Here is a 16,332-nt window from a genome sequence, read left to right on the forward strand (position 1 = left end):
AGCCAGATCTGGACAGTACAGAGGATGAGGCAGGACAGTGATTTTGTCTTTTGTGCAATAGTCACGCACCAACAGGGATGAATGTGTGGGTGTGTTATCATGATGCAAGAGCCATGAACTGTCTCGCCACATTGCAAACCATTTCCTTCTCACATTCTCTGACAGGCATCGCAAGACATTCTGACAGTACCATCAATTATCAGTTTGTCTCTGTGGCACAAATTCATGATGAACTAATCCTTTAAAGTAAATTATCAGCATGCCTTTGAGATTTGACCTGACTTGACGAGCTTCTTTTAGTCATGGAGAAACTTTCCCGACTCATTGTGAAGACTGAACCTTGGTTTTAACATCATATCCATAGACCCACATCTCATCAACACTCTAATTCTTTTAAGGAACATCTTCTTGTTCTCATTTGCGCAATCCAAAAGATCTTCACAGACTGTGAGGGGAAAATCTTTCCGGTCTTGACTCATGAGCCGTGGGACGAGATGCTGTATCAGGATTTCATGACATGATCCAACTGAAACGTTACATTCTTCTGAAATCTCTTGGACAGTCAGTCTTCTACTGGCACGCACAATTTTGTTGACATTCCTGACATGAGCATCGTCAGCAGATATTGAAGAGCATCCTGAACAAGGGTCATCTTTAACTTCCAACTGGCCACTTTTAAACCATGTGAACCACTTGCAACACTGAGTATGGCTTAAGCACTCATCACTGTAGCCTTTCTGCACCATTTGGTGTGTCTCTGTAGAGGTTTTCTTGAGTTTCATGCAAAATTTAATGCAGATGCATTGCTCCTCTAGCTCTGCCATCTCAAAGTTTGAAACCTGTGTGACACAATGTTCTGCGCACTATAGCACTGATCAATAACTAACAGACAAACAACAATGAAACTTCTGGCAGTTCACTTTAAATAAAGGCATGTGAAGGGATGACAGCTACATTTTGCTCCAACTCACCACTGGTGAGAAATTACGAACGTTCCGGCATTTTTGAACAGACCTCGTAAGAAACAGAGACAACTAATAGCATTAGTAGTACATATTACCCGTGCTAGTGATCTATCAACTTGGGCCAGCTGTCGAAGGCCTATCACAATAAGCATGCAATGGCCAGCACTTGGGAGGTAAAGAACACGCTCAGCCACAACAAAACCCACACGGAAGAATATATTTGAAGCTGGGAGGAATGGAATCACTAGCAGTCCCAGACTCAAGATCATGCACCTGTAAAAAACAATATTCAAGTAAATCAATGAGTTAGGTAAAGTGCTGCTTTAATGGGGTATTAGTGCATGTTCAATAAATGGGCAACAATCCTCTTTGTCGGTTGTGTATATAGTAACTGCATTCTGCATCTACAGCCTGCACCAACATTCACTTACTATATTGTTTCATTTTATGTTTTTGTTGTTGATCATTTGTATTGTGAGCCAATGTGTGAGAGGTAAACATATTGTACTGAGTCAGCAGATAATGTAATAGTCTATGAAGACTTCCGTGGAGTACTGGGAGACTGCAAAGCATTTTGTCTAAAATGAGACCCATGGCGCAAATGTGAAGACCTAAAAATTATATAAAAACATGTCTGGAAGTAAATGTATATGATGAAGTTCTGAAATCATTTCTGTATGGACCATGGGCGGTGACATGTGTTTTCATTTTGAAGTAAATTGTGAGCATCCAGAAGAGAGAAAGAAAACAACATTTTCTGGGGCTTTCCTGTGGTGAATAAGATATGGGTTCCAATATCATTTTCCATTGTGTTGCTCCATATTTCTGATAAATGTAAAATAACAATAATATCATAATGTGAATCAGTGCTACGTAGGCAGAAGAGGAGCACTTTGACTGCTGATGCAGGAAGAATCTGAGTTAAAGTCTTCTATACACAATCAAACAAAAGTAGGTTAAGAGACATGGAATCTCTTGCTTTAGAAACATCTGGAATAGGTCGTTCATCAAGAAAACAAGGCAGACATGAAACTGGAAAACACATGGATATACTGGAAAACATATGTACCAGTATATGATGTATAAGAGCTGGTGAAAAGGAGTCCGTCTGAACTCTCTATTAGTGGAAGAACTGAGGGTAGTGTGTATGGTACAGAAAAGGAACATTTTACAGTCACGCTTATTAGCTATTCCATTTGTGCACTGTGTGCCTCTCTTGATACAAATTCTGCATAATATTTCCTTCCCTACAGTGTCATCTGTGTATTATATTTTACCTTCTCCATTGCTAAGTGCACCTCTTTCTTTCCTAAAAGAACAACATTTAAGCTATGTGGCCTAAAATCTAAATCCCTGTTAGAGATGTTATTTAATTGGATAGATAAAAAATCTACACACCCAGAAGCGGCAGCACCCACACATAAAATACTGTTGTGATTGGCAAGCTTTCGGAGCCAGTGGCTTCTTCTTCAGACAGAAGTGGTGAAGGGGAAGGAAGAAGGATGAAGGAAAAAGACTGGAGAGGTCTAGGAAAAGGGGTAGATTTTGGGAACGTTACCCAGGACCATGGGTCAGAAGACTTTAAGCTCTCAGGTTTCCAAATCTCATCTGATGCAGTCCCCAATAATCAGTCTTTCCTTCTCATCCTGTACGGTAAGTCTCCTCTGACCTGCAGTTCTGGGTTACTTTCCCAAATTATACCCCTTTTCCTAGACCTCTCCAGTCCTTTTCCTTCACCCTTCTTCCTCCCCCTTCAACCCTTCTGCTGGATGAAGGAGCCACTGGCTCCAAAAGCTTGCCAATCACAACAGTCTTTTATGTGTGTGTTCTGCTACCACTTGGTGAGTAGATTCTTTATCTATCCAATTAAATAATTTTATCAATAATTGACTGTTAGAAATGTGATATAACGATGCAAGTAAATGAAAGGTTGTTTGTTTTGTGTCTTGTAACATCTTCAATGGCTTATGTACAAGTTTGTTTTATGAATATAATAATGGTGTTGTATAATAATTCACATCTGTTGCTATAGTACAGCTTTTTTTGTTATTCTCATATTTTCAAGTAATAGACAACTTTTTGGAGCACAATTTTCATAATGTTAACCAAATGTTAAATTAACCTTATGAAAATTGTGCCCACAAATTGCTTCTTTCCCAAAAATTGAAGAATAACAAAAAACTGTAAGGTAGCAACATATCTGAATCATTACATAATGCAATTATTATATACATCATACACACATGTATCACAGGGCACTGAAGATGCTTCATAAACAGATACAACTGAAAAGTGTATAGCATAAAACAAACCACATTTTATTAAGTTGCATAGATGGACAACATCTTCAAGAATATAGTTGCAACTAACAAACAACAGAAAATGTAAAAAAAATGACAAGTTATTAGCTTCTAATTACAGTAGGAACATTCTGGTACAATGAATGAGGGAATGGTAGAAAGTAATATTTCTTTATTTTTTTATGTGAAAACTCTTAAAGCCTTTTAAATAAAACAAATGTTATTAACATTCTACATCTTTATTCTTCATGTCTACATATTTGCAGCCCTCTGCTGCTACAGGGCTCCCAACTGTAGCACCTAACATTGCTGTTGTATCGTAACTATGTAGGGGCATAAGAAACAGTGTGTTGCAATCAAGTTTCAAATTTGAAGAATTCATCCACACATGTAGCAACCTCTCCTTGAAGTCCAGAGTGAGATTTTAACTCTACAGCAGGGTGTGCACTGATATGAAACTTCCTAGCAGATTAAAAGTGTATGATGGACCATGACTCAAACTCAACACCTTTGCCTTTTGCAGGCAAGTGCTCTAGCACTTGTGCAAAGTGCAGCACACAGTTTTAATCTGCCAGGAAGTTTCTCTCCTTGAAGTGTTTCTATAGAGTACCTAGTTATGGGCTGTATCTAAGTTCTCAATTGATCTGTCACTTCGATGTTGTTCAAGAGTACTTTTACCTTACTGAAGATTTTAGGTTGCCTTCTCATTCTTTCTTGAAGCAGTGGACCTACTATTCAGTGCCACTAATTGTGCCATGGGACTTTGTTTCCAGCTGCAAAAGGTCAAGGGCTATAAGAGAGCCCACAACTACACCAACTCATTATGAAATGGCGTAACTGTCTTTTAGAGAATTCCCCTGTACTTAGTTGTTCTTGTATGCAATAATTATGAGTGGTAACAAATCTGTCATTACTCAGAAGAATGTATCTGAACTGTATCTCTGAACAGTACATAAGAGAGTGACATTTTTCCACAGCTTCTATCAGATGTTTTTGGATGTTCATATTGTCAGCAGAAGTGTTTCCTCTGTGCTTTCCACAACACTGCCAAGCCATGACACCAAAGCATAAACATCACATCCAGAGCAAGCAGAGACTCTTAACAGCATCACACCTCACTGATATCCCGTGCTCATGATTCTCGAATCTTCTCTGCACAAACCAAAACCGAAGCATGCACAGTGGATATTTCTTACGTGCTAACCACCTAAACGATGTTTTTAAACCAGCAACTTTCATAAGATTGAGTTGAAGAGGCAGAAGAACGTGTTATACCACATCCTTCAGCTTGACAATGCCAGATCATACATGAGTGCTACGACACCTGCAACAATCCAACACCTTGAGTTCACCTGTCACTGAACATCCTCCATACAGTCCCGACTTGGCTCTGTCAGATTTTTAGATTTTCATCTGTTTCAAATACTTAAAATAATGAAATAGTGCAAGCAAATGTGATGTTGTGGCTCCATCAACTAAGTCAAACATTCTACAGTGACGTACAACAAATTGGTCTCTCATTGGGAGAAACATGTTTGTTGGCAGGGTGAATAAGTTGAGAGATAAATCTGTAGATGTAAAGATTTAAGATGTACAATGTTAATAACATTTGTTTTATTTAAAAAGATTTAAGAGTTAACATACAAAATATTCGGAGTTACTAGTTTTTAGCCCACCTTGTTACCTACTTTGGAGACCACTCACCAAATATCAAAAGCATTGATTATTGAGTCGTCAATGGGCACAAACACAAAATAATGAAAACTTGCTAGCTTTTGGAGTAAGAGATACAAATACAACACAAACCCACCCACCCACCCACCCACCCACACACACACACACACACACACACACACACACACACACACACACACACACAAATATTCCAGTACTGCAGTTCATCAGGTGGACTATGTTCAGGTGGGATTTGTGTCAGGTTAGATAACCGGGGAGGGGGGGGGGGGGGAGGGGAGGGGGAAAGGGGGGGGCAGGGAGGGTTTGGGTGGGCGGATAGCAGCTCGAAGGGAGGCAGCTGCTCTGCTGGCTACAAACATGGAAGGAGGGGTGGCAGTTGCACGGGTTAGGTATGTAATGCACAGGTGTCAGAGCCAGCGGAGAATGCTGAAGGTGACATTAGGATGTGAATTGAGAGAGGGCAATAGGTCCGAGGAAGGGGAAACTGTTGTGTGGCAGATGTGGGACCTGCAGGTATCTGGAGCTGAGACCACGGTGATTACGGGAGCAAAGGGTGTGCTGCAAGTTCAGAGAAGTTGGGGTGGAGGAAAGGATCCAGATGGCCCGGGTTGTGAAACAGCTACTGAAATTGAGCATGTAGGCTCAGCTGCATGTTGAACTGCTGGGTAGTCAACTTTCTTCTTGGCCACAGTTTGTTGCTGGTCATTCATCCAGCTGGACAGTTGGCTGTTAGTCATGCTGACATAAAAAGCTGTGCAGTATTGGCAGCAGAGTTGGCATATAACATGACTGCTTTCACAGGTGGTCCAGCATCTGATGGGGTAGGATAAACCTGTGACAGTACTGTAGTTGGATGTGCTGCATGGGTGGATTTGCCATGTCTTGCATCTGGGTCTCCCGAGGATGTGATCCCTGTGGCAGAGGTTGAGAGTGGGAATGGCACAGGGATGAACTAGGATGTTGTGTAGGATGCATGGGGGAGTCAACACCACTTTAGGATGACTGGTAAGGATCTTGGGTAGGATGTCTCTCACTGCAGTGCATGATGATAGATAATCAAAATCCTGGTGAAGGATGTGGTTCAGTAGTTCTAGTCCAGGGTGATACTGGATGACGAGGGGGTGCTACTTTGTAGCTGATTTGTGGGGCTGGGCGGAGGATTGGGGATGTGTGAACACGTTGTCGTTGTTGTGGTCTTCAATCCAGAGACTGGTTTGATGCAGCTCTCCATGCTACTCTATCCTGTGCAAGCTTCTTCATCTCCCAGTACCTACTTCAACCTACATCCTTCTGAATCTGTTTAGTGTATTCATCTCTTGGTCTCCCTCTATGATTTTTACCCTCCACATTGCCCTCCGATACTAAATTGGTGATCCCTTGATGCCTCAGAATATACCCTACCAACCGATCCCTTCTTCTAGTCAAGTTGTGCCACAAATTTCTCTTCTCTCCAATTCTATTCAATACCTCCTCATTAGTTATGTGATCTACCCATCTAATCTTCAGCATTCTTCTGTAGCACCACATTTCGAAAGCTTCTATTCTTGTCTAAACTATTTATCATCCACATTTCACTTCCGTACAAGGCTACGCTCCATACAAATACTTTCAGAAACGAATTCCTGACACTTAAATCTATACTCGATGTTAACAAATTTCTCTTCTTCAGAAACGCTTTCCTTGCCATTGCCAGTCTACATTTTATATCCTTCCTACTTTGACTGTCATCAGTTATTTTGCTCCCCAAATAGCAAAACTCCTTTACTACTTTAAGCATCTCATTTCCTAATGTAATTCCCCCAGCATCACCCGATTTAATTTGACTACTTTCCATTATCCTCGTTTTGCTTTGGTTGATGTTCATCTTATACCCTCCTCTCAAGACACTGTCCATTCCATTCAGCTGCCCTTCCAGGTCCTTCGCTGTCTCTGACAGAATTACAATGTCATCAGCGAACCTCGAAGTTTTTATTTCTTCTCCATGGATTTTAATACCTATTCCGAGTTTTTCTTTTGCTTCCTTTACTGCTTGCTCAGTATACAGATTGAATAACATTGGGGATAGGCTACAACCCTGTCTCACTCCCTTCCCAACCACTGCTTCCCTTTCATGCCCCTCGACTCTTATAACTGCCATCTAGTTTCTGTACAAATTTTAAATAGCCTTTCGCTCCCTGTATTTTACCCCTGCCACCTTCAGAATTTGAAAGAGAGTATTCCAGTCAGCGTTGTCAAAAGCTTTCTCTAAGTCTACAAATGCTAGAAATGTAGGTTTGCCTTTCCTTAATCTATTTTCTAAGATAAGTCGTAGGTCAGTATTGCCTCACGTGTTCCAACATTTCTACGGAATCCAAACTAATCTTCCTCAAGGTTGGCTTCTACCAGTTTTTCCATTCGTCTGTAAAGAATTTATGTTAGTATTTTGCACCCATGGCTTATTAAACTGATAGTTCGGTAATTTTCACATCTGTCAATACCTGCTTTTTTTGTGATTGGAATTATTATATTCTTCTTGAAGTCTGAGGGTATTTCTCCTGTCTCATACATCTTGCCCACTAGATGGTTGAGTTTTGTTAGGCCTGGCTCTCCCAAGGCTGTCAGTAGTTCTAATGGAATGTTGTCTACTCCCGGGGCCTTGTTTCGATTCAGGTCTTTCAGTGCTCTGTCAAACTCTTCACGCAGTATCATACCTCCCATTTCGTCTTCATCTACATGCTCTTCCATTTCCATAATATTGTCCTCAAGAACATCTCCCTTGTATAGACCTCTCTACTCCTTCCACCTTTCTGCTCTCCCGTCTTTGCTTAGAACTGGGTTTCCATCTGAGCTCTTGATATTCATGTAAGTGGTTCTCTTTTCTCCAAATGTCTCTTTAATTTTGCTGTAGGCAGTATCTATCTTACCCCCTAGTGATACATGTCTCTACATCCTCACATTTGTCCTCTAGCCATCCCTGCTTAGCCATTTTGCACTTCCTGTTGATCTCATTTTTGAGATGCTTGTATTCCTTTTTGCCTGCTTCATTTACTGCATTTTTATATTTTCTCCTTTCATCAATTACATTCAATATCTCTTCTGTTACCCAAGGATTTCTATTAGCCCTCGTCTTTTTACCTACTTGATCCTCTGCTACCTTCACTATTTCATCTCTCAAAGCTACCCATTCTTCTTCTACTGTATTTCTTTCCCCCATTCTTCTCAATTGTTCCCTGAAGCTCTCTACAACCTCTGGTTCTTTCAGTTTATCCAGGTCCCATCTCCTCAAATTCCCACCTTTTTGCAGTTTCTTCAGTTTTAATCTACAGTTTATAACCAATAGATTGTGGTCAGAGTCCACATCTGCCCCTGGAAATGTCTTACAATTTAAAACCTGGTTCCTAAATCTCTGTCTTACCATTATATAGTCTGTCTGATACCTTTTAGTATCTCCAGGATTCTTCCAGGTACACAACTTCCTTTTATGATTCTTGAACCAAGTGTTAGCTGTGATTAAGTTATGCTCTGTGCAAAATTCTACAAGGCGGCTTCCTCTTTCATTTCTTCCCCCCAATCCATATTCACCTACTATGTTTCCTTCTCTCCCTTTTCCTACTGACGAATTCCAGTCACCCATGACTATTAAATTTTCGTCTCCCTTCACTACCTGAATAATTTCTTTTATCTTGTCATACATTTCATCAATTTCTTCATCATCTGCAGAGCTAGTTGGCATATAAACTTGTACTACTGTAGTAGGCATGGGCTTTGTGTCTATCTTGGCCACAATAATGCGTTCACTATGCTGTTTGTAGTAGCTAACCCGCACTCCTATTTTTTTATTCATTATTAAACCTACTCCTGCATTACCTCTATTTGATTTTGTATTTATAACCCTGTATTCACCTGACCAGAAGTCTTGTTCCTCCTGCCATCGAACTTCACTAATTCCCACTATATCTAACTTGAACCTATCCATTTCCCTTTTTAAATTTTCCAACCTACCTGCCCGATTAAGGGATGTGACATTCCACACTCCGATTTGTAAAATGCCACTTTTCTTTCTCCTGATAACAATGTCCTCCTGAGTAGTCCCTGCCCGCAGATCCGAATGGGGGACTATTTTACCTCCGGAATATTTTACCAAGAGGACGCCATCATCATTTAACCATACAGTAAAGCTGCATGCCCTTGGGAAAAATTACAGCTGTAGTCTCCCCTTGCTTTCAGCCGTTCACAGTACCAGCACAGCAAGGCAGTTAATTATCCAGACTGTTGCCCCTGCAACTAGTAAAAAGGCTGCTGCTCCTCTTCAGGAACCACATGTTTGTCTGGCCTCTCAACAGATACCCCTCCATTGTGGTTGCACCTACAGTAAGGCTATCTGTATCACTGAGGCATGCAAGCCTCCTCACCAACGGCAAGGTCCATGGTTCATGGGGTGGGGGGGGGGGGGGGGCGGTGAGCATATTGGATCTGTTTGTGGACTAGTGTGGGGAGGGGGATAGTTCCTGTCTTAGGTCTTTGTGAGATCTTCAGCATACTTGGCAAGAAAGTTCTCATTACAGCAGATATGTTGTACATGGGTGGCTAGTCCGTAAGTGAGGATTTTTTTTTTGTATGTGGAAAGTATGCTGCCAGATGTTAAATGCTGGTACTGTTTGTAGTTAGTGGGTTTAATGTGGACAGAGTTGTGGACCAGAGCCATCAGAGAGGTGAAGGTCAACATCCAGGAATGTGGCACATTGAGTTGAGGAGGATCAGGTGAAGAAGATGGAACAGAAGAGAAGGTGTTGAGGTTGTGAAGGAGTGAGAATAGTGTGTCCTGGCCCTGAGTCTAGATCATGAACATATCATCAGTTAACCCAAACCAGTCTAGGTTTATTTTCCAGGAAGCTAGGAAGGTTTCCTTTAGATGGGCCATAAACAAGTTGGCATGGAAGGATGCCTGCTGGGTGCCCATGGCTGGGCCATGGATTTGTTTGTATACCTTCCCCTCATAGGAAATGTTGCTGTGTGTCAGGATATAGTTGGCAAGGTGTGTAAGGAATCATGTAGTGGGTTTGGAGTCTGAAGGACACAGGGAGAGATAGTGTTCAATAGCAGCAATGTCATGGGCATGAGGGATGCTGGGGTGCATAGAGGCGGCTTCAACAGTGACAAGTAGGGATCGAAGAGTTAAATGGAGTGGGGTTAGTGGAGATTTGGTGAAGGAATTGGTTAGTGTATTTGATGAGGCAGGCTAGCCTGCAATGACTCTCCACCATCACCACTGCTTTACCTTCTGGGTCCCTACTCATCACTGTTGATGCCACTTCCACATACACCGACATCCCTCACGCCCACGGCCTTGCCGTTATTGACCACTACTTCTCTCAAAGTCCTTTAGACTCCAAACCCCACTACCTTATTTCCCATACATATTACTTACCTTATCCTAACACACAACTATTTCTCCTTTGAAAGGAAGCTATATACACAAATCTGTGGCACAGCAACATGAATCCATAAGGCACCCTCCAATGACAACCTGCTTACGGGCCTTCTAGAGGAAACCTTCCTAGCCTCCCACAACTTCCAACCCCTAGTCTTGTTGAGGTTCACTGATGACATCTTCATCAATCTGGACTGATACTAATTAATACTTTTGTTGAGTAACATTATCAAATGTGGAAGTTTTGCTGAATAATTTATTTTTTACTGAAAAAATTAATAGTGAATAATAGTTTTGTGGAGGAAAATTACTACGAGATATACTGTGTAATTCAAGAAATTCCACCTGATTGTATTTGTGAACAAGTACCAATTACGATGAAAAGAAAAAAAGGTATAGATGACTAGAAGGAACATGTGTAACCTTTCTTCCTTATTGAGTGTAAAATTGTGATTGTTTGGCTTAGACATTCCATATTTTGCAGGTATGGACTATTTATGTAAACCTGATACAGGGCTCACCAATATCTGATCAAGGAAAGAGGATCAGACTCTGTGACGAATAAAATGCCCTTGGCACAAATATTGTGTAAGTGAGAGAAAGAAAGGAACTCCCCCCACCCCAGTTCCACTTCATAATAAAGTAGGTATTGTAATGTTACAAATTTCTCATAAACTTTTTCCATAGCAGATTTTATGAACTATCCAGTTTATGGAGAGTGCATTTAGTATAGATGTGAGAAAAAGAAACAGCTCCTACATTATCTCTTTGTAACATAGGCTTTGTGAAAATTATTTTTAATACATGCTCCTCATAATAATTTTAGCAATGTGTACACACACACACACACACACACACACACACACACACACACACATATATATATATATATATATATATATATATATATATATATATATATATATATATATATATATATATATATATATATATATATATATATATATATATATATATATATATATATATATATATATATATATATATATTTTCACATAAGCACAATTCAAGTGACCACTGTCTCTGGCCACTGACAGAAGGCCAGACTCAGAGACAAGTGATCATGTGCGTCAGTTGTACCTGTGTGAATGTGTGTGTGTGTTTGTGTGTGTGTGTGTGTGTAGTAACACTGTTCACGTTTACGTATCACTTCACTTAGCATAGATCGGGACTGTGTCCTAGGCAGGCCCGATGTTAACTGACTGGGCACAGCCCGTGCTGCCTGAGTTGTTGTTGTTACGCCGGCAGAGGTCGTGTCCGAATTCTCGCGTGCCCTCTGGTGGACGGGACTCCACTAGAGACAACTACCGTCCGTGACGCGCCATGCTGATGTGCGCCTCCCGCGATCTTTCTGGTGGCTACTGCACTCCTCCTCCTTCGGGGGGGTGAAGCCATTGTGATCCACTGCGTCGGAAGGTGGAGCGTCGAGGAGGAGCGATGACCTCCACATCCATTGGAAGACCGGAGTCGAGGGGATCTGCCAACCCTCGAGCCGGAACCTTCGAATACGGCTGGAAGTGACCCACATGAAGAGGCCCCCGTCATCCCACCACCGGAGCCCGGGACAGAACGGGTGACAAACTGTAGAACTCCGGATCCTGTTCCACCTCAGGAGGGGCAAGACCCAGCGGCAGGGACGATGGGGAAGGGGCGACCACAGGTGAACCAGCCTCCTGAGAAACTGGGCCTGCAAGGTGGGCCGGCTCTCACTGGGGCATCTCGAACGATGGCGATGCCGGTGCTGGAGCTACTGGAGGCTGCCAAGGCTGAGAACCATCGCAGTGTGGCAGAGTCACAGCGGGGAGAGGCGGTAACGTCCCCTGAGAAACCAACACGGGTGCCGGCAATGGGGAAGCCGGTGTCCGAGAGGTCGGAGGGTGGGTGCCCAAACGTGGACATAGCTGATTTTGGTGACGACGTACCACCCGGTCCCCTGCCTGCAAGGTATAGAGCCAGCGGCCATTTCGGCGCAGGACCACCGCCGGTATCCAACGTGGATTGCGACCAAACCCACGGGCCCACACCAACATACCCAGTGGAAAGCCAGGTTCTCCGTTTTGCGAAGACTGGCGAGGACCAGGCCGGAGGAGGTGCAGCAGAGTCCTAGGTTGGCGCCCATGGAGGAGCTCTGCGGGGCTACGTTCTCCCATTGGTGTGGTCCAATATGCCGTCAGGAAAAACGTCAATGCTTGCTCCGCAGGAAATTCGTGCACATACTTTTTCATGTGCGCACCATGCACTCGGCTTCCCCATTTGATTGTGGATGGAAGGGGGGAGAGCAAACGTGCCGAATACCGAAGCGCCTACAAAAATCCTGGAAGGTCTGCGAAATAAACTGCGGTCCATTGTCCGAGACCAGGGTGATTGGCAGACCTTCCACAGAAAAGATTTTTGCTAGTGCCTGGATTGCAACTTCTGAAGTGGTTGAGGAGCAGCGAACCACATATGGGAATCGGGAATAAGCATCAATGACAATGAGCCAAAAGCCACTGAGAAACGGGCCCGCAAAATCGACGTGAACACGTTCCCATGCTTGGGTTGCCGGCAGCCATGAAGAGAACGTTGCCCTGGGAGATGCCTGTTGGCTCGCGCACTGGGAACAGGCAGCCACCAAGTGCTCAATTTCTCTGTCAATACCGGGCCAGTACACATGTCTGCGAGCCAAGGTTTTAGTACGGGAAACACCCCAGTGCCCCGCATGTAATAACGTGAGGACCTCCCTTCGTAAACTTGCAGGAACAACCACACGAGGAGCTGTATCATTGGTAGGCAGAAGGAGAACTCCTTCCAAGACCGAGAGGCAGTCTCGTAGAATAAAATAATTACGAAGAGGGTCTGAGGCCCGGCCTGGAGGGTGGGATGACCACCCCTGCTGAATGAGGCGAACTACTTGCCGGAGAACCGGGTCAGCTGCCGTTTCCCTGGCGACTCGAGAACTAGTGATCAGGAAGCCATCAACCGCTTGGCAGGACACCACATCCAAATGAAAACACATAATCTCCTCTCGATCGAACGTAGGATCCGGGCCCACCGGAAGACGGGAAAGAGCGTCGGCGTTGGCATGCTGTCTGGTAGGGCGAAAATGAATGTCATAATGGTACTTAGAGAGGAACAAGGCCCAGCGCTGTAGTCTGTGGGCCGCCCTATCCGGAATCTGAGAGGCGGGGCCAAATAACGATATTAATGGCTTATGGTCAGTGATTAACTGAAACTTCGTGCCATAAAAGAAAGGGTGAAACTTGGTAACAGCGTAGACAATGGCCAAAGCCTCTTTTTCCACCTTGGAGTAATGGGCCTGCATGGGACTAAGAGTTTTAGACGCAAACACCAGTGGTTGCTCAGAACCATCTGCGTTGCGATGGGCCAGGACCGCCTCCACCCCATACTGCGAAGCATCTGTAGCCAGGACCAACGGCTTATGGGGGTCAAAAGTAGCCAAACAAGGCGCTGACGTGAGGAGGCCCTTCAACGAGGTGAACGCTCGCTCGCATGCAGGCAACCAATCAAAAGGAACACCCTTGCACAGAAGGCAGTACAGGGGCGGGCTATGGTGGAAGCCCTGGGAATGAACCGGTGGTAATAGGCTATCTTGCCTAAAAAAGCTTGTAACTCTTTCAGCGAAGCGGGCCGAGGAAGGTCGACGATACCTTGGACCAAACTTCCTAGTGGCTGGATGCCGTGCCAAGAGATGGTGTAGCCCACATACTCAATGGACGGCTGGAAGAAGTTTGACTTATGCAGGTTGCAATGCAAGCCCACAGACCTGAATTTGAGAAAGAGGGTGCGAAGGTCGTGCAAGTGTTCCTTCATACTGCTGCCCGTGACAATTATGTCATCCAGGTAATTAATACAATGAGGGATTGTCGACGTGACGTGCTCAAGATAACGCTGGAATATCACCGGGGCACTGGATATTCCAAAGGCCAACCGCTGGTATTGGTAAAGGCCAAACAGGGTGTTGACGACCGCCGGCTGTTTGGAGTTCTCATCAAGTGGTATCTGATGATAAGCCTCCGAAAGATCGATTTTCGAAAAATATTGGCCTCCCGCCACGGCAGAGAACAACTCATCAGCACGAGGCAAAGGATAGGTGTCCACCACCAATTGGGAATTAATGGTGGCCTTGAAATCGCCACAAAGACGTAATTTTCCCGAGGGCTTCCTTACAATAATGAGGGGCGAAGCCCACTCACTAGAAGAAATGGGAAGAACGACCCCTAGGGCTGTCAGCCGGTCTAGCTCTTCCTTTACCTGAGCGTGGAGAGCCAAGGGGATCTGCCTCGCACGTAGAAAACGCGGGCGAGCCGACGCCTTCAACGTTAAGTGAGCTTCAAAATCTGAAACACGCCCCAGGCCCTCCTCAAAGATATCTGGAAAGTCTGAGATCAAAGATTCCAATGATTGATAGAGAACATCTTCGGAGACCAACTGTATGGTGTCAGCGATAGAAAAACTGAAAGCTTGAAAGGCATCCAGGCCAAAAAGGTTAGCAGAGCTCGCATCACTGACAACAATAAAAGTAATAGGCCGAGTGACTGATTTGTAAGTTACATCGGTAGTGAATTGACCCAGTAGGGGAATGAACTGTTTACCATAACTGCGTAGATGCCGGTAAACTGTCGCCAATGGGGGCGATCCAAGGTCGGAATAAGTTTGTGCATTCAACAACGAAACTGCCGCGCCCGTATCTACTTGCAGTTGTAACCGGCGCGACCGAACCGACACCTTGATAAAGAGTTTGCGTGCCGATGTGTCAGGAGCCTGGCCCGATGAAACTTCCTGAATGTCAACGTCCAGGTCCTCTGTACCTGTTTCCTTTGATTATTTTGAGGCTGAGTGGCAAACTTTAGCAATGTGACCTTTTTTATTACATTTGCGACAAACAGCCCAACGCTGGGGGCACTCTGACCGATCATGATGTACAGGCCTATTACAAATGATTGAAGTGATTTCATAAATTCACTGTAGCTCCATTCATTGACATATGGTCACGACACACTACAGATACGTAGAAAAACTCATAAAGTTTTGTTCGGCTGAAGCCGCACTTCAGGTTTCTGCCGCCAGAGCGCTCGAGAGCGCAGTGAGACAAAATGGTGACAGGAGCCAAGAAAGCGTATGTCGTGCTTGAAATGCACTCACATCAGTCAGTCATAACAGTGCAACGACACTTCAGGAACAAGTTCAACAAAGATCCACCAACTGCTAACTCCATTCGGCGATGGTATGCGTGGTTTAAAGCTTCTGGATGCCACTGTAAGGGGAATCGACGGGTCGGCCTGCAGTGAGTGAAGAAACGGTTGAACGCGTGCGGGCAAGTTTCACGCGTAGCCCGCGGAAGTCGACGAATAAAGCAAGCAGGGAGCTAAACGTATCACAGCCGACGGTTTGGAAAATCTTACGGAAAAGGCTAAAGCAGTAGCCTTACCGTTTACAATTGCTACAAGCCCTGACACCCGATGACAAAGTCAAACGCTTTGAATTTTCGGCGCGGTTGCTACAGCTCATGGAAGAGGATGCGTTCAGTGCGAAACTTGTTTTCAGTGATGAAGCAACATTTTTTCTTAATGGTGAAGTGAACAGACACAATGTGCGAATCTGGGCGGTAGAGAATCCTCACTCATTCGTGCAGCAAATTCGCAATTCACCAAAAGTTAATGTGTTTTGTGCAATCTCACGGTTTAAAGTTTACGGCCCCTTTTTCTTCTGCGAAAAAAACGTTACAGGACACGTGTATCTGGACATGCTGGAAAATTGGCTCATGCCACAACTGGCGACCGACAGCGCCATCTTCATCTTTCAACAGGATGGTGCTCCACCGCACTTCCATCATGATGTTCGGCATTTCTTAAACAGGAGATTGGAAAACCGATGGATCGGTCGTGATGGAGATCACGATCAGCAATTCATGTCATGGCCTCCACGCTCTCCCGACTTAACC

General features: G+C 44.1%; 1 protein-coding gene across 2 annotated transcripts in view; it reads right to left on the reverse strand.

The window, feature by feature from the left end:
* LOC124776381 (protein O-mannosyl-transferase TMTC4-like) overlaps positions 1-16,332 on the reverse strand; it is a 138,922-nt gene that overhangs the window by 71,199 nt on the left and 51,391 nt on the right. For both annotated transcript variants that reach the window (XM_047251347.1, XM_047251346.1), the window contains one exon: positions 1,061-1,238. In XM_047251347.1, the coding sequence (XP_047107303.1) occupies positions 1,061-1,238 (178 nt within the window). The remainder of the gene's footprint in view (positions 1-1,060; positions 1,239-16,332) is intronic.

Source organism: Schistocerca piceifrons, chromosome 2 (genome assembly GCF_021461385.2).
Source record: "Schistocerca piceifrons isolate TAMUIC-IGC-003096 chromosome 2, iqSchPice1.1, whole genome shotgun sequence".
Taxonomy (NCBI): Eukaryota; Metazoa; Arthropoda; class Insecta; order Orthoptera; family Acrididae; genus Schistocerca; species Schistocerca piceifrons.